This window comes from Diadema antillarum, unplaced genomic scaffold (genome assembly GCF_040938485.1).
Source record: "Diadema antillarum isolate AM-2024a unplaced genomic scaffold, OU_Dant_1.0 seq00000331_RagTag, whole genome shotgun sequence".
Lineage (NCBI taxonomy): Eukaryota > Metazoa > Echinodermata > Echinoidea > Diadematoida > Diadematidae > Diadema > Diadema antillarum.
In genome coordinates, this window is record NW_027271348.1 from 316,077 (window position 1) to 339,723 (window position 23,647).

Consider the following 23,647-nt stretch of genomic DNA (forward strand, 5'->3'; position numbering starts at 1 on the left):
ATATTATTATTAATGACAGTACCGGATAAAGTAATCAGAATGTTAACTTGCTGTCGGAAAATCACAGATTTCATATTTTAGCTTGAAGCTTTGCGCGATTCAGCCCTTTACAACAAAGGACACAGAAAATTACATCATTTTAACATAGGTTCGTGTTAAGGCTTGGCAAAAGGTACGGTTTTAACGAAATAAGAATGGAATCATTTGTAATAGTAAAATATCGTACATGAATTACAAAATCAATGTTACGTATATACCAGGCCCTATCTGAAATTCCCCTCTTAAGTCTCGCAAACACAGGTCCTAATCCATGAATATCGCACGACAAATCTAATAATTCGTTCTGATACATTTCAAACTAGAGACTCATGTCTTGAATTTGGTCCATAGCCAGCTCATTTTGCACTGACGTAATCATTGATGTCAGATCTGACAAATAACTGTTTGTCCATCCCTTGATTAAAATCAAAGCACAGTCAGGGACTTAAAGGAAAACATAATTCTTACCCAACATTGTAGACCTACTTTACGCTATACAAAGTTTGTCGCAATATTAGAGAGGTTGAAACTGTATTCTCATTCATAGATAACAGTGCTTATCTCACCGGTGGGTAACGCTTAACAGAACTCCTGGGTACATGCGTAATAGTTTGCTTACCATAGTATAAGACTATATAACAGACAGTCAGCGTATACGTAGAATAACATTAGCACAAATGTGAAACGAAAAAGAGACGAGAGTTTAAAATGTGATAAACATCAAACAAATATCAGCAATCGACGAAAGATTCGTTTTCAACAGGTCCATGGAACCTCTTTAACAAATTGTTCGCATTCACTTCATAAAACATATCTTGATACCTAACTTCATTATTTTCTTTTGAACAACATGCACACGACAAAAAGGTAAACCCTAAAATAAGGAAATATTAAAACGTGTTAAACTGATTTTAGGTTTTAATCTTAAAACGTAAGAAAAACTCGAACCCCCAAACTACGGAAGTTCCTACAGAGTAAGACATTCAAAATCAGTGTTAGACAACATGATCATCAAGGCTCACCATCGATGTTGCCAAAATATGCTTTTCTCACAGGCATACGGATTAACCTCTTTGCTGTTAAGCCGGCGTTGGTCAATGGAACTTGGTAGACTCAACACTTCAAATTTCATACAAGTATTTTGTCTAAGTCAGTAAAAAAAAAATGTGACGACTATGCACGTAATTGGTAGATTCATGTGATAAAATCAGTACTGTTGACCTCTTTAAAACTCATTAAGATACAGTTCAAAGTTTTTGCACAAAGGAATTCATTCATAAAAAAGGAGTACTTTATTAGCGTTAGCATGCACAGTCGAGAAAAAATCGAAAGGCTTCCTCCTTTATGCAGTTGACTGAAAAATCAAGGAAAAATTACAAGATTTACTAGATACTACATGGACCGGAAATGTCGGCTGTCTATATTTAAAGAGGAACGTAACAGCATATGCATCATAACACAAGATATTGTAATTCCCAGAAGAATTTATGAATGAAATAGTACTGTGCACTGAAAGTCAAATTGAATTACAGTCGGGCACCCCACATATATTTTGTAGCACGGGCATCAAGGTTTCCATGTGCATTTCACACCATGGTCTCCACCTCAGCACTAGGTTTATCGTTCACATCATTGTCATTGTTTCTATTGGCGTATTCTAAAGCACTGTCGTTCAATCTACGTCGCTTCTCTACCAAAGAATTTGTACACGAAAGGGCACTCTTCTGGTCGCAGATGCTCTGCCCATCGACATTCCCTAGCAACCTATCGGTTACCTTGGGTGAATTCTCGTTCGAGTTGTTCATTTGACCGAAGTCGATCAGCGTTGAACTAGGGAAATGGTTGGGTGTATTGCCGATTGCAAACATGGAATTGGGTCGAGGCCGCTCGGATTCGACCGGATTCGCATATTTCTTGTTCACATCGCGGCTGGGGAACGTGTTCATATTTGCAGGGCGAACGTCTGATTCCAAGCGCTTTGTGAACTGCTCCTTGGCATGGGTTCCGGTCTTTGAGTAGCGGTTTGAGAGATTTGTACCATTCTTTGGGTGCTTTGAGTCGAAGAGACCAACTGTTTCGTTCTCTTCTGCTGTTCTGAATGGTGAGTTTCTGCGGTATGATGTATCCGCTGATGTTAGCCAGTATGTCAGTAACTGACCCTTGCCCTTCATACTGATAAGCCCGCGTTCCTCCAGCTCGAAACCACCAATTTCGTCGAGGAGCTTCTTGCATTCAGAGCTTGTGTGGATTTTTAGAGCTGCAAGGGCAAAAATCATACAGGATAAATGAAAAACAAACAAACAACTGAATGACACCATTATTCTGGCATTCGACATATCCCATTCCTGTAACAAATAAAGGTGTGTTACCACAACACAATTGTGGAGATTCAAGCCGTGACCTTTTACGTTAAGTAAAATGTGCAGTCTCAGAGTTCTTTGGAATCGGTTCATACGTTAGTAAAACACTTGTGTTCGTACTTAATATATTGAATAACTCATCTCTGTGGTACATTTCACAACAAAACAGCCGTTCGTATAATTTCTGGACAAATACATGACATTAGGATGGATTATATAAATGGTAATATATATATAATGGATTATATAAATGGTTTTAGGTAATAATGGCAATAAATGAGCCTTCGTTTTAGGTAATAATGACAATTAATTTACATTGCTATAGGATTGCAATAGGATCGCATTGCTACAGGATTGGCTCATGCCCATTTATAAAGTTATGGGATTTATATTTTATCATCCTTTTCAAAATGACATATTCTGCTATGAATGAGCGATAACTTAAAAACCTGAAAAATCTACGGCATATCAAAATTCCTAGATGAAGATTTATGACACCAAATTGTCATTTTATGTTTTCATTTCTGGTACATCAACAGACAATTCTGTCTATTACATGACGATCATTCGCGACAAATTTCGAATCCCGCGTATCATCCAACTTGTCATAGTAACAAGTTCCTGTCGAGTTGTCACTTGAATACACATAAACTTGGTTGGAGGGCAACAAAACACACATTTTTTTTTTGGTCCTCCGACCAAATTTATGTGTATTTAGTGACAACTGGCATCCAACCCGGGCCAATAGCGAGCAAGACAGATGTTTTACCGCTCGACCAAAACATACGTCCTACAGCTTAGCACATGGAGCCAGCAAAAGGCCTAAATCCATCCGTAAGTCAAACTTCCAATTGAAAGACACTGTGATCCTGGCATCTGATCAATATATTAAAGAAGAAATCCACTCCAAAATTCTATCAATTTCATAAGAAAGAGACAAAATTTCCCTGTAGAACAATGCAAAAATTATCAAAATCAGGTAGGAAATGTGGGGATTGTCAGATCCCACTAGCAGGAAGCCGCTGTGGGGAGCGTGCATGTAAAAGTTATCTGTAGCAGAGAGGCATCGCCATGTGGCGGGAGCCCCTCTGTTTGCTGTGTACAGCTGAGTTGATGAAAATAAAAGAACCTCACAAATGGCACGAGAATTAAAGGGCTTACATGTTGTCGTACTGCATTATTAGTGATTAGTTATTGGTAACAGTTTTGGAAAGTTCTGGAGATCAAACTGGCATATCAAATGGAATGATGTAGTTTTGCCACAACTGATAAAAAGCTGCTCTACTTATCCCTGGTTGATTGCGTCTGTTTTCAGTGACACTGAATACACGGTTGTCTATGACTGTGCGAGCCTATGTATGGTCTGCCTACAAACATGTGTTGTGTGTGCAGGCGTAACAAGTCGCTGCTGCCGTAGTCATGTACGCATGATATAGTATGCACGGACTGCAGGCCTACGTAGGTTTGGCAATGTGGTCAATTAGAACGTGTAGATAAATATTGATCAGTGGAATATGTAGCGCTGTGCAATAGTACAGTCCCTAGTATTATAGGATGAGTTGATGGTCTTTAATGACTGCTGTTGCCTAATTGATGCAACGTAATTATGCAATGTACTTTTGCTTGATGAGTTTAGAAACAAATATATTTAAGCATAGAGATGTACAATGTAGGCACAATATTGTAGTTTGCACTGTCATTCAGCTGAGGTTGTTTGAGACGGAACTTTTTTAAAAATTTTTTCAACGGATGTCTAATACAGTTTGTGTAGGTTATTAGTTATGCCAGGCATCGCTTAGGTAATAAAGATCTGAGGGTACAGAGTGACGTGAGTTCGGTTGATTGTGTAGAAAGAGTAGGTAAGAGATGTACGAAGTGTCAATGTGTTATTTAGAGGTTTAGGAAAAGAGAAGTCTATAGAAGTATTCAAGATGAGAGTATTGAATTATTTATTTTTTGGGTGGATTTCCTCTTTAATACAACAATGCGAAAGCTTGTTGTCTTAACCTGTTAACAAGGAAGCAACTCAAGCCAAATAAGGAAAATGACCCGGTAGGAATGAAACCCGGGACACTATAATTATGTGAAAGGCAGATGTTTTACCCCTCGACCAAAGCACCGTCCTTAGAGTTAACACGTGCAGCTGACGGATGGCTTTAATCCATAAGCAATACAAGTTATCAATTGCAACTTTCATTTTGATCCCTTAATCTGATAAAAACTAAAAGCACATTGTAAAAGCTTATTGTCTGAATCATAACAAGAAATGAAAAAAGAAAACAATATCCCAGAGGGAATCGAACCTGGGCCATTATCGTGCAAGACTCGACCTAAACATCATCCCACAGACTCAGTACGTGGAACGGACTAATGACCTGAATCCAAATCAATTATCAACGGAAAATTTCACCATGATCCCGGCATCTGATCAAAAGATAACTCCAACAGTGGGAGAGCTTTTTGGCTCAGCTGTGACAAGAAAGCAAAACAAATAATGAAAGGAAATAAAATGACCTGGCGAAAATCAAACCCGGGACACCAGTGTGAAAAGGTTGTTTTTTCCCTTGACCAAAGCACACTCCTGTCGACTTTACTTGAAGCTGACAATGGCCTGAAACCATTCGTGAGTCCAAATCGAAATGTCACCATTATCGCGGCAATAGATCAAACGATAAATGCAACATCACGAAAGCATGTTGTCTCAACTATAAAAAGAAAGCAAAAACAAGCAATGAAAGAAAAAATGACCTGGCGGGATTCGAACGTTCAAGGTCTCAACACGAAAGCAAAAGACTTAACACGTGGACCTGAGAGATGTTCCTAATCCATACGCAAGTCCAATTTTCAACTTAAAATTTATAACTGAGCTTGGCATCTGATCAAAAAGTTAATGCAATACTATAAAAGCCTCTTGTGGTGTGTCAACTACAAAAAACAAAACAAAACAAAACAAAACAAAAACCTCCAAAACAATCAACCAAACAAATAACCCAAACCCGGGCCTCTAGCGTGAAAGCGTATCAGGGCAATTACCCCCCCCCCCCCCGACTAAATACTGATTAGTGGTAAGGTTAGAGTAAAGATTAGGGTTAGGGTTAGGTTTAGGGTTAGGATTAGGTTCAGGATTAGGATTAGGGCCAGGGGAAGGGTCCGGGGTAATTGCCCAGGGGGTAATTGCCCTAGACCCGCGTGAAAGCCATATGTTTTACCCCTTGACTTTGGTCAAACGATAAAACATTTTCTTAAACACCTTCCACGCGGAGTGAATAAATGGCATGAATCCATTCGCAAGTCCAATATTCAATTGAAAAAGTCAGCATGATATTTTCTGATCAACAGATAAATGTGACATTACGATAGTTTGTTGTCCCTACTATAACAGCAAAGCAGAGCAAATAAAACCGTGATCCCGCGAGAATCGAACCCGGACCATTATCGTGTAATGACAAATGTTTTAGCGTTCGATTACACCACCTTCCCACAAACTAAAACACGGAGCTGACAGATGACCTGATTCCATCAGAAAGGCAAATATTCAATTGCATCATGATCCCGGCACCTGAGATAAAAAACAAACAAACAATCAAACACAAAAGCCAATCGAATCGAATCGTTCAGGCAAATGTTTTTATTCCCATCAACTACAACACTGTCCATAGACTTAACACGTGGACCGGGCAAATGGTCTGAATTCATGTACGCAAAGTCAATTTCAGTTCAAAATTTCACGATCCCGGCATCTGATCAAAAAATAAATGCAGCATTGTGATAGCTCGTTGTCTGAAGTACAACAGTAAAGCAAAATCAAGAAAACATGATCCGGCGGGAATCGAACCCGGCCACTATCGTGCGAGGTAAAATTTATTGCTGAATTAAACCACTGGTAAATCTGTTACAACGAGAAAATAATTAAACATGCGTGCACAATGTATTATGGAACCTGATATTTGTGCGTAAATGAGCTGTGCGTATGGGGTGCACATCACGAGACCGACACGCACGAGTCATAAACAGCCCACAAGTCATACAGCCCACGAGTCATACAGCTCACAAGTCATACAGGACACTAGTTATACAGCTCACGAGTTCGACATCAAGTGAAGTAAGCCCACGAGTTATACAGCCCATGAGTTCGACACTACGCACAAAAGGCTCACGAGACAGACACTATGCAAACAAAGCTCACGAGAACGACACTAAGCAAAAATGGCTCACGAGACCGACACTAGGCAAAGAAGGCCCATGAGACTGACAGGATGAACAGCGTCACCTACAGACCAATTAATTGTATAGGGTGTCCAGATAATGGCATAAGGAAGATACGAGAGATGGAAAAGGAGAGTTGCTAGGGTGTTACCCCGTCAGTTGCCCTCCCTCACTCCCGAAATTTTCAAGATCTTTAATTGTGTTTGTGTGTGTATTTGTGAAAAAATATAGATCAGTAAAAGTGTGTATCAGATCTTTCCACATTGATTAAAAAAATGCCAAAACACCCTCGTTTCCTTTCCCGCAAAACACACGCACTTACTTAGAAAAAAAAATAAAGTGATGTGGACATTCAAATCAATCAAGTTTAAAAATGCTCAGCTGTGAAATGAAGTTTACAAGGAAATATTTCACAAAATGGTCAATGTTGCAGTGGTCACCTGCTCTACATGATCTGGAGGGGGCGTAGTCATCTGCGAAAGTGTTGATTTAGTATAAATTCAAAGAAAATAACGTAATCGTCTATCACGGTAGCGGTAAGGATCCGGAAAAAGAAGATAGCATCCATGAAAACAACTATTCTATTTCATGAAAAATGTACCGTTTTGAGGAGAATAATCTTACAAACATAATCCACAAATCGAGGTGAATCACTGCGATATGAAATGTTTTTATCCATTGAATGTCATACATTACAGTTACAGAGATAATTACAAATTGAACTCTAAAACGTCTTAGCAGGCGGGTAGGATATCTAATAAGACGTTCTTAACTAGTGAAGCGAGAAAGAAAAGAGAGAAAAATAAAACTTACATCCTGTCCATCTTCTGCTAGAAATTGGAAAAGCTTATTAAAGACAGCACGATGGCATTATCAAAGATGTAGAAATTAAACCATACATCGTTCTTGTCCTCTTTTATTATTATTGTTTTTAATGTCAAATGAAGAGTACAATTTTATCGTTAAAAATAATCAGTAACAATGTCACTCCCCGTACCGTGACAGAACTGCCCCCTAAAAGCCACACGTGTAGAAATACATACTTGATGTCGTAGATATGTAGATGGTGCTGTTCAATTAGTTACAATCTCGCGCTCGATAGCGTGACGAAATTGCACCCGATGTACGTCGATATAGGGCAATTTTGTCAATCAGTTGCAATGAAATTGCACCCGCCAGTATGTTATTTTCCCCTTCATGGAACACCCTGTACAGGTACATACTTGTAATTGACATGTAAATTGCGCTGTTCATACTGTAGGTCTCGTGAGCCTTCTTTGTGTAATGTCGGTCTCGTGAGTTCAGTTTTCTTCCAGTTCCTGCAGTTCGTACAGTTCTTGTCAGGTCCCTGTAGCACATGTAGTGCAGTACAGTGAAGTTAGGTGGTTCAGCAGCGGTGTGCGACCATCCACCAGCTGATGAGCTGAGCTGCTGTGTCTGCTGGAATGGGGCACACTGTCCACTAGAGAGGCAGACCAGACAGGAAGCCTCCTGCTACGAGTATGATTTTCCTTGTTATACATGTCACCACTTGGCCTGGTTGCTACCACCGAATAAAGACATTTGAGACGGTATGTATAGTTGCTTCGGGTGCAGATTATTATCGTGAAGCATTCTTCTTCTTACGATTGTGTGACGTGTGCCGTGCCAAATGGCATGTGAATGAAGAGTGCTTTATTTTGTTAATGACGTGTTGGTCAGCAATGAACCTGAGGTGAAGTGCGTGTGTGCAAGGGATTATGAGTGCTGGGTTGGAGCCTACTAATTACTTCAGCGATAAGTAGCACAGCATGAAGATCAAGTACCCCAAATCGCTACAATATGCACATACTGCCTGACAGTGATTCTCTTGGGAAATTTTTTGGTCATGGGTCAAAGGTCAAAAGGTCAAGGTCAACTCCTCAAAAGGTCACTTTTCCCCTCATATCTATGCAATGCCTGAAGGTATTTTCTAGACATTTTGTTTATACATATATTACTTAATAAAGATTCTCTGGGAAAGTGTTTGGTAAAAGGGCAAAGGTCAAAGGTCAAGTGAAAAATGCTAAATTTCTCCTCTTCTTTTATATTTTGGAAGTGGCTCAAGGTATCATCATGAAACTTAGTACATATCTATGAATGTACTGCCCGACAGTGATTCCCTGGATGATTTTAGGGTGATGGGGTCAAAGGTCAATGGTCAAAGGCCAGGTTAAAATTCTAAAATTTTACTATCTAATGTTGAAATTACACTTGCATTACTCAATGCATAAACTTTTAAAAAGATCAAAGGGCAATTAAAATCCTCAAAATCCCCAAATAACTGCTCTCTTAAATGATAAAGCCATCGATCCATTTAAACCTACTTCACGGAAAGTGAACCATCAGCACGTTTGTGACAAGCATGTCATTTCATTTTATTTGCCAATTATGTGATACCATTGTAGTACCATGGAATAAAGTAACGTTGAATATTTTTATAAGGTTTCGGTTTAAAATGTTTATATCCCGGTAGTAAAACATCAAAACGTTCGTTGACATGAACAGTAATGGAAGCGTAAGTATTTACATGATCGCTTGAAGAAAATGCTAGAAACGATAATTACGCGCGTCATGAAGTGATGGATTTTATTAGAGACAAAATATGGATAGTGCTTGTCAATTGAGATCGTACTGATTGGGAATTGATGTTATATCTTGAAAAAGTTTCACCAAGCACATTGAAATATAATCTGATGTAAGATACTGTTTACCTAACGGAATGATTATCATGAGTTTAATGACTTACCACGTTGATTTATTAGTTAATTTGTTGAAAATAACTATGCCACACATTTGTCCTATTGTCATGTAGGCGTAGCACCTGTCAAAAGACAGTTAGTATAGCAGGCCTATCCCTTACATTGTAGAAAAAGGATAGACATCCTCTCCCCAAGAAAACCCCCACATTAAGTCCCTTACTCTCAATCGTAGGATGTGTGTACCTCCCAGGAGATGGTCAAGGCACGCGCGGTAGTTATTGTAACCCTTTCACTTTCCTTAAACCACATCCTAATCCTTTTCGCCCTTATCAATATTGACCATAAACAAAACTGCCCCTCGCTTTCAGACCTATTATAAGTCAATGATCCCGTTCCCCCCAAAAAAGAAACTTTGGCAAAACAAAGAATATAGATTAGACATAGAAGAGAATCATCGGGGGCGCGAGTGTAGAGGTTGTCATCCTCGAAGCCCTCCATCTATCGGGATACGTGACAACAATTTGAACGAGCTCTGCAATAAAGTGACTTTATATGAATTCCACAACTATCGACGTGATAGTGCACTCATGTATGGAGTGATTACAATCAAGATCCCGGGTGGCTCGAGCGCCACACACTACCGCGATTAATTTTTCATAACCCCCCCCCCCAAAAAAAAAAAAAAAACACTGGGACTACTTGGAATACACGTCTTACCGTGAGAAGACTGAGTGAAATGAAACATACTTGAAAACGATATGAAGTGGCAGGATGTATATCAGTGATAAATTGATGGTGTTTTCATACGCTCAGAAAGATTATGCTGATAGCTCTCAGAGATTTTTCCCCTTGAACTTAGTAAGGCCTTCGACAAGTTGTTCCACATAAAGGTGTTTCATAGACCGGGGGGTACTATGGCATCACTCGGCAAACTCACAACTGGGTCCAAGCTTTTCTCTCTAGGAAGTCCCAGTCAGGTGCACCTTCACCCTTTTGTAACGGCCCTTAAGTTTCATGTTTGGAACCGTATTGTTCGTGGTATTGATCAACGACATAAGTGAGGACGTATCGGCAATCTGGTTGTTTGCAGATAATTGTGTTCTGTGTCGGCAGATACACTCAAGCAAACAACGATTTCATAAAGGTGCAAACAGACCTGCACAAGAGTAGAACTTGCAAAACGATGGGCATCTCCTTTGACATGAAGAAGTGTCACAACACGTACACATCATGGAAGCGGTACCGACCCTAGGCTATCACCTTAACACAAATGGACAACAGGTTTCCAAGGAAGCTACCCGCAAATACGTCACATACGTAGGAGTAAAAGTTTTCTAAGAACTTGAGCTAGGAAAACCAACATGCAAAATGATCCAACCCAGGACATCGAGGACCCTTCGTCATGTTCACTTAACTTGGAATGTGTGATCAAAAAGTGACATTATATGGCATGAGAGCATAAGACCTAAAGTGGAATATGGCTGCTGTGCTTGGGGCTATAATACAAAGAAAGAAATAAAGTATAAAAACATCTAGGCGATAGGCTGCTAGATATTTCCTCCATGAATACAAGAAAAAATCCGTACTCCCACAGCGCCCAAGCCAAGGGCCTGGGACGCTCTACAGTACCGATAACTGGCCATGTAGTGCAAGATAACATATTATTAAACCAACCACAATCTTATGAATACATACTCCAATGCCCGCAGAGACCTGCCTCACCCTAGAACCCTACTGTACCCCAACGATGTTCTCCTCACGACCTCAGTCTCACACAGCCCTTGAAGAGAGAACTATTGCATGTAGAGTATGTATCTACAATTAATGCAAAATGCACCTTGCTCAGTGTAAGCTATGAAACCAAGATTTCTATGAAATACGAATACGGGGAGGGGCTGCAGCCCCTATATCCTACGGGAATGTGAACACCCTTTTGATTAATACAGTTATCCCATTAGTAACTCAAACGCCCGAAACCGCCCGTTTTATTACTTCCTTAACCTTTCGAAACCGCCCGTCCATTTTCAAATATTCTTCTGCTTTATCATTTTTTGTTCTCATATAGAATATATAATTATGTAATTTGAAAGAGGTCAAAGGTTAAAAGTATGTCGGAATGATTTCTGTGACACACTAGTCTCTTGGTAAAGTCTTAATAGGCTTCAAATAAGCGTAGCTTAGAAATAAACAAAAATATAAACTTGCTGTGAGCTATGTAACATCATTTTAAAAATTGTCGAAATGACAGCAATATCATTATACCTTCCAGGGAACCATGGGCCATATATATACAGAATCTCCAGTTGCTAAAGGGTTATATTCCATTACTGCAGTTTCCTTTGTGGTGATTTTTTTTTTGTAGTGCAATATTCATCATTCATCTCGTGACCCGAAAGTCGTAGAGACGTGAGAATCTGAGGAGATCAGTCGTCGCCAACCGGCTCTGTCCTCTGCGCTGCGAAACAATGTGGGACTGTAAAGTCGTGTCCATGCTTCGATGTTCTCCTCCAGCATTTGGGCTGTCTATCTCTGCGTCTGCCACCTTCCAAGGTTCCTTGCATAATTTTCCTGGAAAGAATGTTGTGACGGTATATATTCCCGAACCAAGACAGGTTTAGACATCTTTATAATTACAAGAAGGGATTAATGAGGACCTGCATGAAGAATGATTTGATCACGAACACACTCATTCATTTTCCTCTTTGCCCAAGAGATGCCTATATCCTCTAGGTAGATTCAGCTGTCATTTCTGCCTTCATACCGTAGGCCTACCGCAGAATTGACACGGCCAGTGATTTGTAGAGATCTAGTTTGGTTGGGAAAGTTATGTTCCTCCTTCTCTATATCTTGGTAACATATCCCGTTGCTGTTGATGCTACGGTCAGCATGGTCATGATATTTGTTGTGAAGCGATCTAATCATCCTTATTTAGTGTAGCACCAGGGTGTTTGAAGGCATTTATTTCGTCCAGCTGCTGTCCTTTCTTGTAGATCTGTGCGCTGATGATCTTTCGGCTGATTACTATAGTTTTGCTTTTCTCTAAAAGGCTTATATAATTGGAGAACGCAGTACAATTGTCTTTACTCTTTTCTCCCTTTCTTCCAATGACTCTACATGGTGGTGATATAGCTGAGAACTCATCTATTTCCCCATCCTCCGCTGCCGCAAAGCACGCAGAACATCAAGGCTGTATTCCGAAGTGAAGTGTTCCGAAGTGTACGCATGAACGGTACTGGGAAATAAAAACACGCGTTACATTGAAATAATGCGCACGAAACACGCCATACGCATATCATACTGTTCTCATATACATGTGCAGTCCGAAACATGCGCGCAGCCTTGTAAGCACGTAGCCTACAGTGTTCACGAAGAGGGTAGATTCCATACCCAACGGTTTACGCGGGATATTGGGAATCCAAGCTCCATCTTCTGGCAACATCAAAACAAAACAAAATGTGCCATACAGTTTAGAACAACTGTCCCATATCATAAAACGTGCAGATTCAAAGTTTGTAGCCGAAGCGCAAATTGAATTTAAGAAAGATTCAAGATTTCAAAAGAAAGATTAATTTGAAAACTTCTTCCCAAAGCTCCAAATTCTTTTTTTTTTTTTTTTTTTGGGGGGGGGGGGGGTAAAATTAAATCCAAATCCAAATCCGTACAGATATCACTGACATGTTGAAGTCCTTCTTCCCTCACACTCCCACTTGAATGAATGAATGTGAATTTATTATCCAATGCAATATCATAATCATTGTATGCAGTCAAAATGCAAGGATAATAATGAATCAGAAAATGCTAGTCGAGTCTGGCCCCTTGAGGTTCAGGCAGTTACAAAGTCTTTGTTATTATTTTTTTTACTGTTTAGTAATGTGTTAACACGGTTGATGTTAGATAATTATCAATGAGATATTCTAGTGCTAATAAAAGAAAAATGATTAACTGAACAATTCATTACATGACGAATGTACTGATAATTGTAATATAAGTGTGTCGTACACAATGTATACTACCAACAAAAACAAAGTATTTAAATTTATAGGATAAACGTATGCTAACAATATTTCAATGAGCATGTTAACTTTCTGTTATAAGTCATACAACAGTTTCAAAAAACTTGACCGTGATGTTTTCTTCCTAATTCGGACTGGTAGATCATTCCAAAATGTTGTATCTTGGAAAGATAAACACTTGTTTTCCCCCAAACTCGTCTTAAATTTTGGTATATAAAGATTGCCATTTCTTTTTGCCTCGTTCCATAACCATTTTGAATTACTAAACAATATTGTGGCAGCGTATGGGGCAAACTCTCATTAATCAAATCATACATAAAACTACAAATAGATAATTTATGCACTTGACTATTATCAAGTATCTTGAATAATGGTCCTGACCTTGTCAAGTACTTAGTGAATGTTATCGCACGTATTGTCATTTTTAAAATTAATAATATAGAATTAAGATCAACTTTTCTAGCTCCACCCCAAACTTTGATACCGTATGTGATATAAGGCTGCATAAATGTCTTATATAGCAAAACCAAAATGTTTCATGGTACAAAGTTTCGCAGTCGATATAGGACACCAACTTTTTTACGTATACACAATTTGATTTTGGCAATATGACTTTTCCATGTCAAATGCCTATCAATGTCTACTTCAATAAAAGTTGTAACATCTACTTCATGGAGATCTGTATTCATGATTTGAATTCTTTCTTGCACATTGATTGTCTGTCTTCGTCCTCTTATTAGCATGTAATTTGTCTTTGACAAATTTATAGTAGCTTTACTAGCATTACACCAGTCTAGTACCTTCTTTTTAATTCTAAGGTGATTTCTCCCAAATCCATCTCGTACTTTTTGACTGGAAATGTATGAAATAGATTGGAATCATGAGCAAATAATCTAAAAGTAAAATAATCACTTGAATTCGGTAAATCCTTAATATACAATAAAAACAGAGTTGGTCCAAAAACAGACCCCTGAGTTACGCCGAAAGTTATTGGCTTGTACTCAGAGAGTACCTTATTACAACTAACAAAATGAAATATGTCAGCTAAATGATCTTTAAACCATCAAATGCTTTTTTTTTAATCTACGAAAATTCCTACAGTAACCATCCCCTCGTTTATTGACTAAATAACATCATTAATCAAGTTGATCAAGGAAAGCTTGGTACTATACTTTTTTTTTTCTAAAAGCCATATTGATGTTTATACATTTCATTTCCCTAGGAAATTTAGTAATCTATCATTTACCATTTTTTCTAAAACATTTGCAAATAATGGAAGGACGGACACTGGACGATAATTTCCAGGATTTTCCTTATATGCAGAAATCGTTGCATTTCATCAATGTATATCGTCCACCCAGTTCAGTACAGTTTCAGATTTTCTTGGATGAGTTTTCTAATGTTCTCGATAGACAGCTTCTCTGCTCGTCTGACTTGTTGATTGCAGGTGATTTCAATATACCTGCGGACTCATCAACTTCGAATTCGAAGTTGTTCTCTGAATTATTGTCAGCCTTTAATATGATTTAACATATTAATGAGCCAACTCATAATCGAGGCCATGTATTAGATCTGCTTATAACTCATAAAGGTAACACTGTACAACTTTGTAATACCGGTGTTGTGGAAGGCATATCAGATCATTCAGCAATAATGTGTGAATTGAACCTTCCTAAACGTTGTATCATAAAACATTTGTTGTGACACGGAATTTGAAATCTGTAAACCCACAAGAGTTTGTTGCTGATACTCATGTTAAGTCTCTTTTATCAGCTGAATCTCAAGTTAATAATGTTGACGATGAAGCGAATTTGTATAACACCTTACTCACTGCCACCCTTCATAAGTTGGCACCTGAGAAACGAATCAAGGTCACAATACACCCAAATACGGAATGGTATACCCCACAAATAGCTCAAGCAAAACTGCTTCGTAGACAGTTAGAAAGGAAGTCAAGGTCCACAAAACTGGAGATTCAGAAGCAGATGTATCATGCACAAAGGCGATGTGTAAATGCCTTGATTAAAGATGCTAAGTTACAATATCATTCAAAAAAGGTTACGGATTGTGGGAAGATACAAAGAAGTTGTACAAAGTTGCTAATGCTTTACTTTACCGAAAACAGCGACCTCCTTTGCCAGAACACCTCCCTTATGGTGATGAAGTTGAGTTAGCCAATTGTTTTAATCAATATTTCATTGATAAAATTGTGGCAATCCAACGGAGTTTCCCAACTCGTTGTGAACAGCCAAATGACATTGTATGTGAAGTCAAGTCAGAATTGAGTGAGTTTCAGTCTGTCACTGTTAATGAGATAGAAAAGCTTATTAAGAACTCACCTAACAAATCATGTGAACTTGATCCAATCCCAACAGATTTGGTTAAGAAGTGTGGCAGAGTTTTAGCACCCGTTATCACAAGAATCATAAATGCTAGCCTGAGATTAGGTGTAGTTCCACAGGTGTGTAAAAAAGCAGTTATTCATCCAACTTTGAAAAAAGCAGGCTTAGATCAGGAGTGTCTAAAAAATTACCGCCCAATTTCAAATTTACCTTATTTAAGTAAATCGCTTGAAAAGGTTGTTTTCTCACAACTGACAATGTATCTGCAAGATAATGAATTGCTTGATTCATTTCAATCTGCGTACAAGCCTGGTCATAGTGTAGAAACACTGTTAGTCAACTTATCAGATATTGTGTTCAGAGAATTAGATAGTGGTAACATCACTGCTCTTATCATGCTTGATATGAGCTCAGCTTTTGACACAGTCGATCATGCTATTCTGATTTAAAGACTGAGATATTTGGGCATCAAAGGAACTGTTCTTGATTGGTTTATATCCTACTTATGTGATCGATCTCATTATGTCAGAATTGGTGATTCTACCTCTTGTAAAACTATGACAAAGTTTGGTGTACCTCAAGGTTCTGTTGGAGGCCCGCTGCTTTTTCTCTGTATATGCAACCAATTAGTGAAGTATTTTGCAAGCATTGTATTAGTTATCATTGTTATGCGGATGATATGCAACTATATTTGTCTTTTGAACCCACTGTGTCTTCATTGTCATCCGCCATTGCAAAACTCGAAGCATGTTTGCAAGACCTGAAAATCTGGCTTACATCCAATGACCTTAAACTAAATGATGATAAATCTGAGTTTCTGTTATTGGGATCAAAGCATATGTTAAGCAAAGTTGATTGTCAGTCATGTCATGTCAACATCGGTAGCACTTGCATTACTCCGTCGAAAACAGCCCGTAATTTAGGTGTCATATTTGATCAGGAAATGTCATTTCGAAGTCATGTAACTCATATTCAGCGGAATGTTCGATTTCAGTTGCGTAATTTAAGTTTCATAAGGAAATATTTGTCTAAATCTGCAGCTGAGATACTTATTCATGCTTTGATTTCTTCTCGGTTGGATTTTTCGAATTCATTGTTGTGTAATCTTTCAAAGAAAGATGTCAACGGTTGCAAAATTCTGCTGCCCGATTGTTAACTTTTACTAATAAGTTTGATTCCATGTCACCAGTTCTCCGTTCCTTACATTGGTTACCTGTAGAAAAAAGGATTATTTTCAAGATTCTGTTATTAGTATATCACTCAGTTCATTCTTTTTCCCCAATATACATAAGTAATTCTGTTCAAAAATACAATCCGACACGAAGGCTACGTTCATCATCAGATGCATTCTTACTCCAAACACCCAGAGTAAAACATGGGTATGGTGATCGTGCTTTTTCCGTTATGGGACCAAAATTGTGGAATCAGTTACCTCTTCAGTTAAGGGAACTGTCATCTACAGAGTCATTCAAATCCAAACTTAAAACTTATCTGTTCCTTTCATACTGAGGACTGTAATTGCTGTATGTTATTAATATTGGATCAATATTGTATTTCTAATTGGTATATGTTGTATTCTTTATTTGGTATATATTTGTTTTTGTTTACCATTTTCTTATTTGTTGAAATGTTTGAATATGTATATGCATGTAAATATATATCTTTTCATTTTTGAAGCACCATGAGCACTGAAAAGTGGACCTGTGCGCTATACAAGTAGCCACTATTATTATTATTATTATCATCTTTAAAAAAAATAAGTGTTACTTTGGTCACTTTCAATAAATTTGGAATTTTCCCACTTAGAAGTGAGAGATTGCAAATGTGGGACAATGGTCTAGCAATGAATTATGCGGAATCTCTTATCAGTCTAGCTGGGATAATGTCATGACCACATGCTTTAATTACCTTTAAAGACAATAATTGACAATGATCTTGATATTCTGTAATTGGTTTAAAATTGAGTGTACCTTCACCCTGACTACATAGATAATCCCTAAAACTACTACCGTTAAAAGCTTGCTGTATGATACTCGCCAAATTTGGACCACATCTACAAAAAAAAAAGTCATTAAAAACTTGTCCCATCTCCTGTATACTTCTCCTTCTCATCTCCATCTTTTTTTCTTCATATTCTGCTTAGTTTCCTTTTTTCTCTTCCGTCTTCTTCTCTTTCTTCTTCAATCAGTTCCAAAGTTATACATCTTTAAACGTTTCACAGTCGCCTCGCGCCCGGCGGCACGCACGCTTGACATGCACAAGTCCGTCCACTAATTATCTTCCATATAGCACAAAGAAGAGGCCCTCCCAGCGGGAGCGACAGCCCAGTTGCCAAGCTAGGCGTGTAGAGGGTAGAGAGGACATGTAGAGAGGATTCCTCGGCGCTGCCCTGAGGCGATGGTAATCAGGAAAAGCATTTTGATAGTGAAGTCACGGAATGACTCCTAGGTTAGGTGGCTCAAAAGGTAGATTACTGAGGGCCTCCAGGACCTTGGGCAGACTCCAAGAGGGGAGAAGTGTCTTAGTAGGTGGTTGTTGGAGGAAAAATTCCCCGGAGAGGCGAGTTAAAGTGGGGGCGGTAGACACATTCGTGCCACCTTGGAACCCGCGGTGAATGGCGGCAATGGCACATCTGTAGCCCTGAATCGTGGCGAGGGCCAGGCCCTTGTCAAAAAGGTGCACTAGAAAGTCAGCCACCTTAGGTAGCAGAGTCGTGTGGGGGTCGATCTTGACTCCAGCACACCAATTTAAGAAGCCAGGCGGGCGAGGCCAGCCTGAGAGCTGCCCTTCGGGATGATGGCCACGTAGGCAGGTGCAAGTGGTTCGGGGGGGGGGGGGAGGGTGTGGCTCACCTGACAGAGGCTGTGTCAGTAGATCTGGCCTGCTTGGAAGGGCTCTTAAGAACTCTGCCAACAGGCCCAGACGCTCTGGATACCACAGTCACTTTGGCCAACATGGTGCAATCAGGAGTACGGAGGCCTAATTATTGGAGGAAAGGCATAGGCGCGGAGACTCGTCCATTGCACGGAGAACGCATTCCCGACCCACACCGCCACGTCTTGCATTCAGGAGCAGTACCGAGGCAGGCATATGTTCAGGGCTGATGGGATGTTCAGGGAGTGGAATAACTGATGCATCACCTCACTATTCAGGGTCCATTCTCATGGGAGACGTTGCCTTCGAGAGGATGTTGTCCACCCCTAAGATTTAGAAGCAACCAGGGTGACACTCCACCTCTGACATCAGAGCCACAGATGTGTTGCAAATGGATTCAGCTGTGTGGAAGGAGTGCCCCCTGCTTATTAATATAGGCCACAAAAGTGATGTTGTCTGTGAAAATAGGCACAGGACGGCCCTGAACCTCCGATCGAAATGCTGGGGGGCCTGCAGTTCCAGGATGTTGATGTTGGGGGTGACATTCGAGTGGGGCCAGGAGCCACTGGCTGTTCTCCCCCGACAGTGACCTCCCCAATTCTGTAGTGAGGCATCCGTCGTGACCCTGACAGACGGGATCGCCGTACAGGTGGGCTTGCCCTGAGAGAGGAAGGCAGAGGCACTCTACCTCTACAGTAGAGCAAGGATACGAGGTGTGGTACTTATGCTCTTGTGCAGGGGGTCGCAGTGGGGGTGTAGTGGTTGAAGAGGTGTACTTGGAGCTGACACATATGCAGCCTTGAGGCCTGAAAGTACATCCAGGCTGGCCAGATACCCGAGAATCCTGAGCCAGCACCTGGTGGACGTTCTGGGCCTTGAGCATAGGGTACACGCCGCCACAGTAATTGCTTCGACATACTGGGGCGTAGGTCTCGCATGCCCGCTCCGAAGATCAATAACTGCGCCCAGAAAGGTGGGGTGTTGTGTCGGAGATAGGACTGACTTCTCCCAATTGACTATGACCTCCAGATTCTCTACTGTGTGAAGTAGAAAGCTGGTTGATGCGGTCCTGAGAATCTGCCATCAGAAACCAGTTGTCCAGGTAACAGTACAGTCTGAGACCGTGGAGTCTGAGAAAACCTGCCATGCAGGTGGATGTGCAATGTGAACAGTTGAGGGGCCGGTTTGAGGCTGAGTGGAACGGAATGATAATCGTAGGTTCTGCCGAGCAGATTTCTGGAGGACTGTGTGATCGGGACGTGCCAGTTCACGTCCTTGAGGTCTATGGAGACCATCCAATCCCCTGTGCGTAGCTTGCAGCCAACCTCCCATTGGGGTTCCTGTACTAAGGCTGAGCCATCAGAAGCCACCTTTGTTTTGTTTTTTTGGGCAGAGCGGGTACCGGGGTGCAATGGGCCACGGCCATGCCCTCTGCCCCAGGTGGAGTGCTGGTGGTAATCCCAAAAACTGTGGTTACCCATTGGGGGCAAAGGAGCAGTGCCTTGGTGTGGCTGGGCACGGAAGGAGAAGCGGCTGAAAGGGGTTGGAAAAATGGCACAGCTGCGAGGTCCTGTTGGTGCACTGCGATCTCCTCTTAGTGCTGCCGCACAAACTGACCTGAAAATAACTATGGCCTCTCTTAGGGGACGCTGCGCATGAGCTGGGCACTGTGCCACAGATAGAATCTGAGTGCTCGGAGGGTAAGGTCCCGGCACCGATGGGTCGTATACAGGGCCGTACGTGTTGTCTGCTGACACAGCTCGGTTACTGTAAGCAGCAGCAATAATAGCAGGTGACAGCTCTGGGGACAGTTACTCAGGGGCATTCCGTTTGCTGACTATTGCTGGTCACCTGGGATGAACCACAAGGGGTCGGCATCATTCGCCCGTTTTCTTGTGTGGGTGGGTAGGGGACCACTTCACCGGGTTGGCACCCTGCTCTTGGCGATGAATGAATAAGTGTGTGTCATGGCTAAACACACACTGGACCTCCATTTAATATCCTGCCCAGGGGACAGAGTGTTTTGCCTCTTACTAGAGGGGACGGAATGCTTACACACAACATTGCTCAGTGAGACTCGGGACTCGAACCCGGTACTCTTGGATGTGAAGGAAGATGCGCTACCGACTGAGCTATATCCCCGCCCTTGCCTCCAAAGCAGCTGGATTACAGGTGCACGCCACAATGCCCAGCCATCAAATTAATAATGGTCTATTCAAGGTTTATCAATAATGCTTTACGCTGACACTGGATACTTATCAGGGCAAGCGTCCAAACTTGGTCTCAGCGGCCAGTCAATCATATTCCTGGTGAAAATCTGTTGTGAGCGGTATGCCATGGGCCGCCAAGAGGAGGGAGTCCTGCTGTTCCTGGGTGGAGGACTCGGGATTCATTGAGTAGAACTCCTCGAGGTAACGCAACAGCAGGGTCTCAACAGGGCGGGGTCTCCGTGGGAGCTGTGGCCCAGTGTCACGGGGGACGGGTCATCATAGGAAAGGGAGTCATCTGGCCAGTTAGACCAGTCAGATTCCAACGAGTAATGGGCTGACCAGGGAGTGGCAGCCCTAGGCAGGGGGGTTGGGGCCCAAGAGGGGAGTGGGCGGGAGTGGCTCACTGCTAAGCCCGGGAACCAGAGGGACACCCTGAGTGGGGTTAACCTGTCACTCGGCTGCCCCATAGTGGCAATGTCGACTGGGGGCGGGTGCTGTCTTGGGGAAGCCACCGGGGGAGACGTGCCTGCAGCTGCCGCAGGCCGCTGAGGACCCGCAATGGCCCAGCCATACTTATTGATGAGGACTTATATCATTCCGAACAGCTGGGGAAGCCAGGGGTAGGGGAGGGAGCACGGCAGATGGTCCTGAGCCCATGTGGAAGATGTGATACACCAGCACAAGACGGGGGCTCCCGTTGCCCACAGGCTCATCCTCTCAGGAGGACTTCACTGAGGGCAGCCAGGAGCGAGAAGGCTCATGCGGGTGCCGTACTAGGGGTGGCGACTGCAATATCAGCTGACCTATCCACTAGCCTGGTCTCCTGGGGCTGCCAAAGAGGCCCGCGTCCACCTATTGCACAGGGCTTTCCACAGAACTTCGGAAAAAGGGAACCCCCTTCAGGAAGAGGACAGGAAAACTTGCTGCAGCAGAGGGACATGCTGTAAGGGAAAAGAAATGTGAACAATAACTGTCAGAAGAAAATTTGTGTACTTACCGACCCTGTAGGGAAGGGAAAACATGGTACATAAATATCATACCAGTCAGTCAGACTGCAGCTCGTACTGTATTGATTAATACGCTTCCCATTTATCGTACTTCTCATTTCACATATTGTCAAAATGAATCTGACATTGGTGCGAGTGTAGGTTTCGCTTGGTTCCCAATAGAGGGAGCCTATGCTAGATAGACACATATTTTGGAGAAAAATTTGAATATGATTTGAATGTTATGTAGCAGGAATTTGTGGCTAGGGTGCGGTTGTGCATCAAGATAGGAGAGTGAGCAGTTGCATTTGAGTCGTGTAGGTTTCGCTTGGTTCCCAATAGAGGGAGCTTATGCTAGATAGACAAATATTTTGGAGAAAAATTTGAATATGATTTGAATGTTATGTAGGAGGAATGTGTGGCTACGGTGCGTTTGTGCATTGAGATAGGCGGTTGTGCATTGAGATAGGAGAGAGAGCGAGCAGTTGCATTTGAGTCGTGCTGGCGAGAGGTTGCCGAGGACGGGTTGAAACGCAAAAACCAGAGCCTGACCATCTTTGAGATAATTCGACTGCGTCGCTTGGTGCCATCTCCGTGGCAGCCGTAATCTGGCAGAACTCCCTAAGTCGATTTTGGTCGATTTTCAGGTTTTGAGTGTTTTGGGAGTTTTTCTCATGCTCTTTCAAATTGGCCAAAAATGAGTTGTGATTCCGTACAGAAAGTTATTTTTAGAAAGTACTTTTGGCAAAATTTCTAGGGAGAGAGGGCGATTAATCTGGCGGAACTGCATAAGGCGAGATACGAAATGAATTTTCCGATGTTAATCAGGCAGAAATGCGTAAGTCAACTTACGACAACACTTGGGCAACGGTGTTTCTACATCCCGCACGGACATGGTGTATCCTAACACGCGCGTGCGCGGCCTTGGTAGTGACGAACGCGCTGCGCGTTGTTTTGAAGTTAACTGGATAAATTGCATACAGTATATACGACAGTCACGCTAAAGCAATGGATCCAAAAGCAATGACCCTCAACTCTAGGGGGAAATTGCCACTTTCTTTCCCTCGTAGACTGGCAGGCTTCAAAACAGGTCAATATGAGGTATGCCTTACTCTTAAGTTTTGTTACAAGCTAGGGGTTTTTTTAAGCCTAGAGCATTTCTAGATCTAACAAACGTTATAGTTTGCATCTTGTCTGACATCACGCTTCAGTCAACTTTAGGCCTAGGGTCTACTTAGTACTGCAGCACTTGTCCATTGTTAGTGTACGTGAAATCAATATATTGTGCGGTAGGTCACGCGAACAACAATGTGATACTGCGCTGCTGATTAAGTCCATCTGTAATCCATAGTTTCTCATTTTGTTTTTCATTGTAATAAACGGTAAGTTGTCTTGGATCTATCAGATTGATCTCGAGGAGATTTGCTGAAGTCTGAGCATGACAATATCTCTAGTGATTTTATTCACACACTTCTATCTTCATCCTTTCTCCCGCTTATCTCCAAACCCACACGTATTACAGATCGTTCTGCCACCCTCATTGACAACTTTTTTTGTAATATTTTACCCCTCCCCGATTCTTTCATAATTCTTTCAGATATGACTGATCATTTTCCAATAATGACTTATTTTACTCTTAAAACATCATCTTATATTAAACCTCTGTCACTTCCTTTGTTTAGTCGTAGAGTTTCACCCGAAAAGCTAGCTAGTTTTGATGTGGCTCTCGAGAATGCTGACTGGTCAGGAGTGTTTGGCAGCGATGACATCAATATATCTTTTCATAATTTCATGGAAATATTTAATCATCATTTAGATGTTGTAATTCCAAAACAAAAAAATAGAACAGACTATAAAAAAAAACACCCAGATTACCTTGGATCTCAAAATCAATCCT

General features: G+C 41.3%; 1 protein-coding gene across 2 annotated transcripts in view; it reads right to left on the reverse strand.

Moving 5' to 3' along the window:
* Positions 1-858: 858 nt before the first annotated feature.
* LOC139730740 (speract receptor-like) overlaps positions 859-23,647 on the reverse strand; it is a 533,152-nt gene continuing 510,363 nt past the window's right edge. For both annotated transcript variants that reach the window (XM_071641605.1, XM_071641604.1), the window contains one exon: positions 859-2,296. In XM_071641605.1, the coding sequence (XP_071497706.1) occupies positions 1,626-2,296 (671 nt within the window). In that variant the 3' untranslated portion in view covers positions 859-1,625. The remainder of the gene's footprint in view (positions 2,297-23,647) is intronic.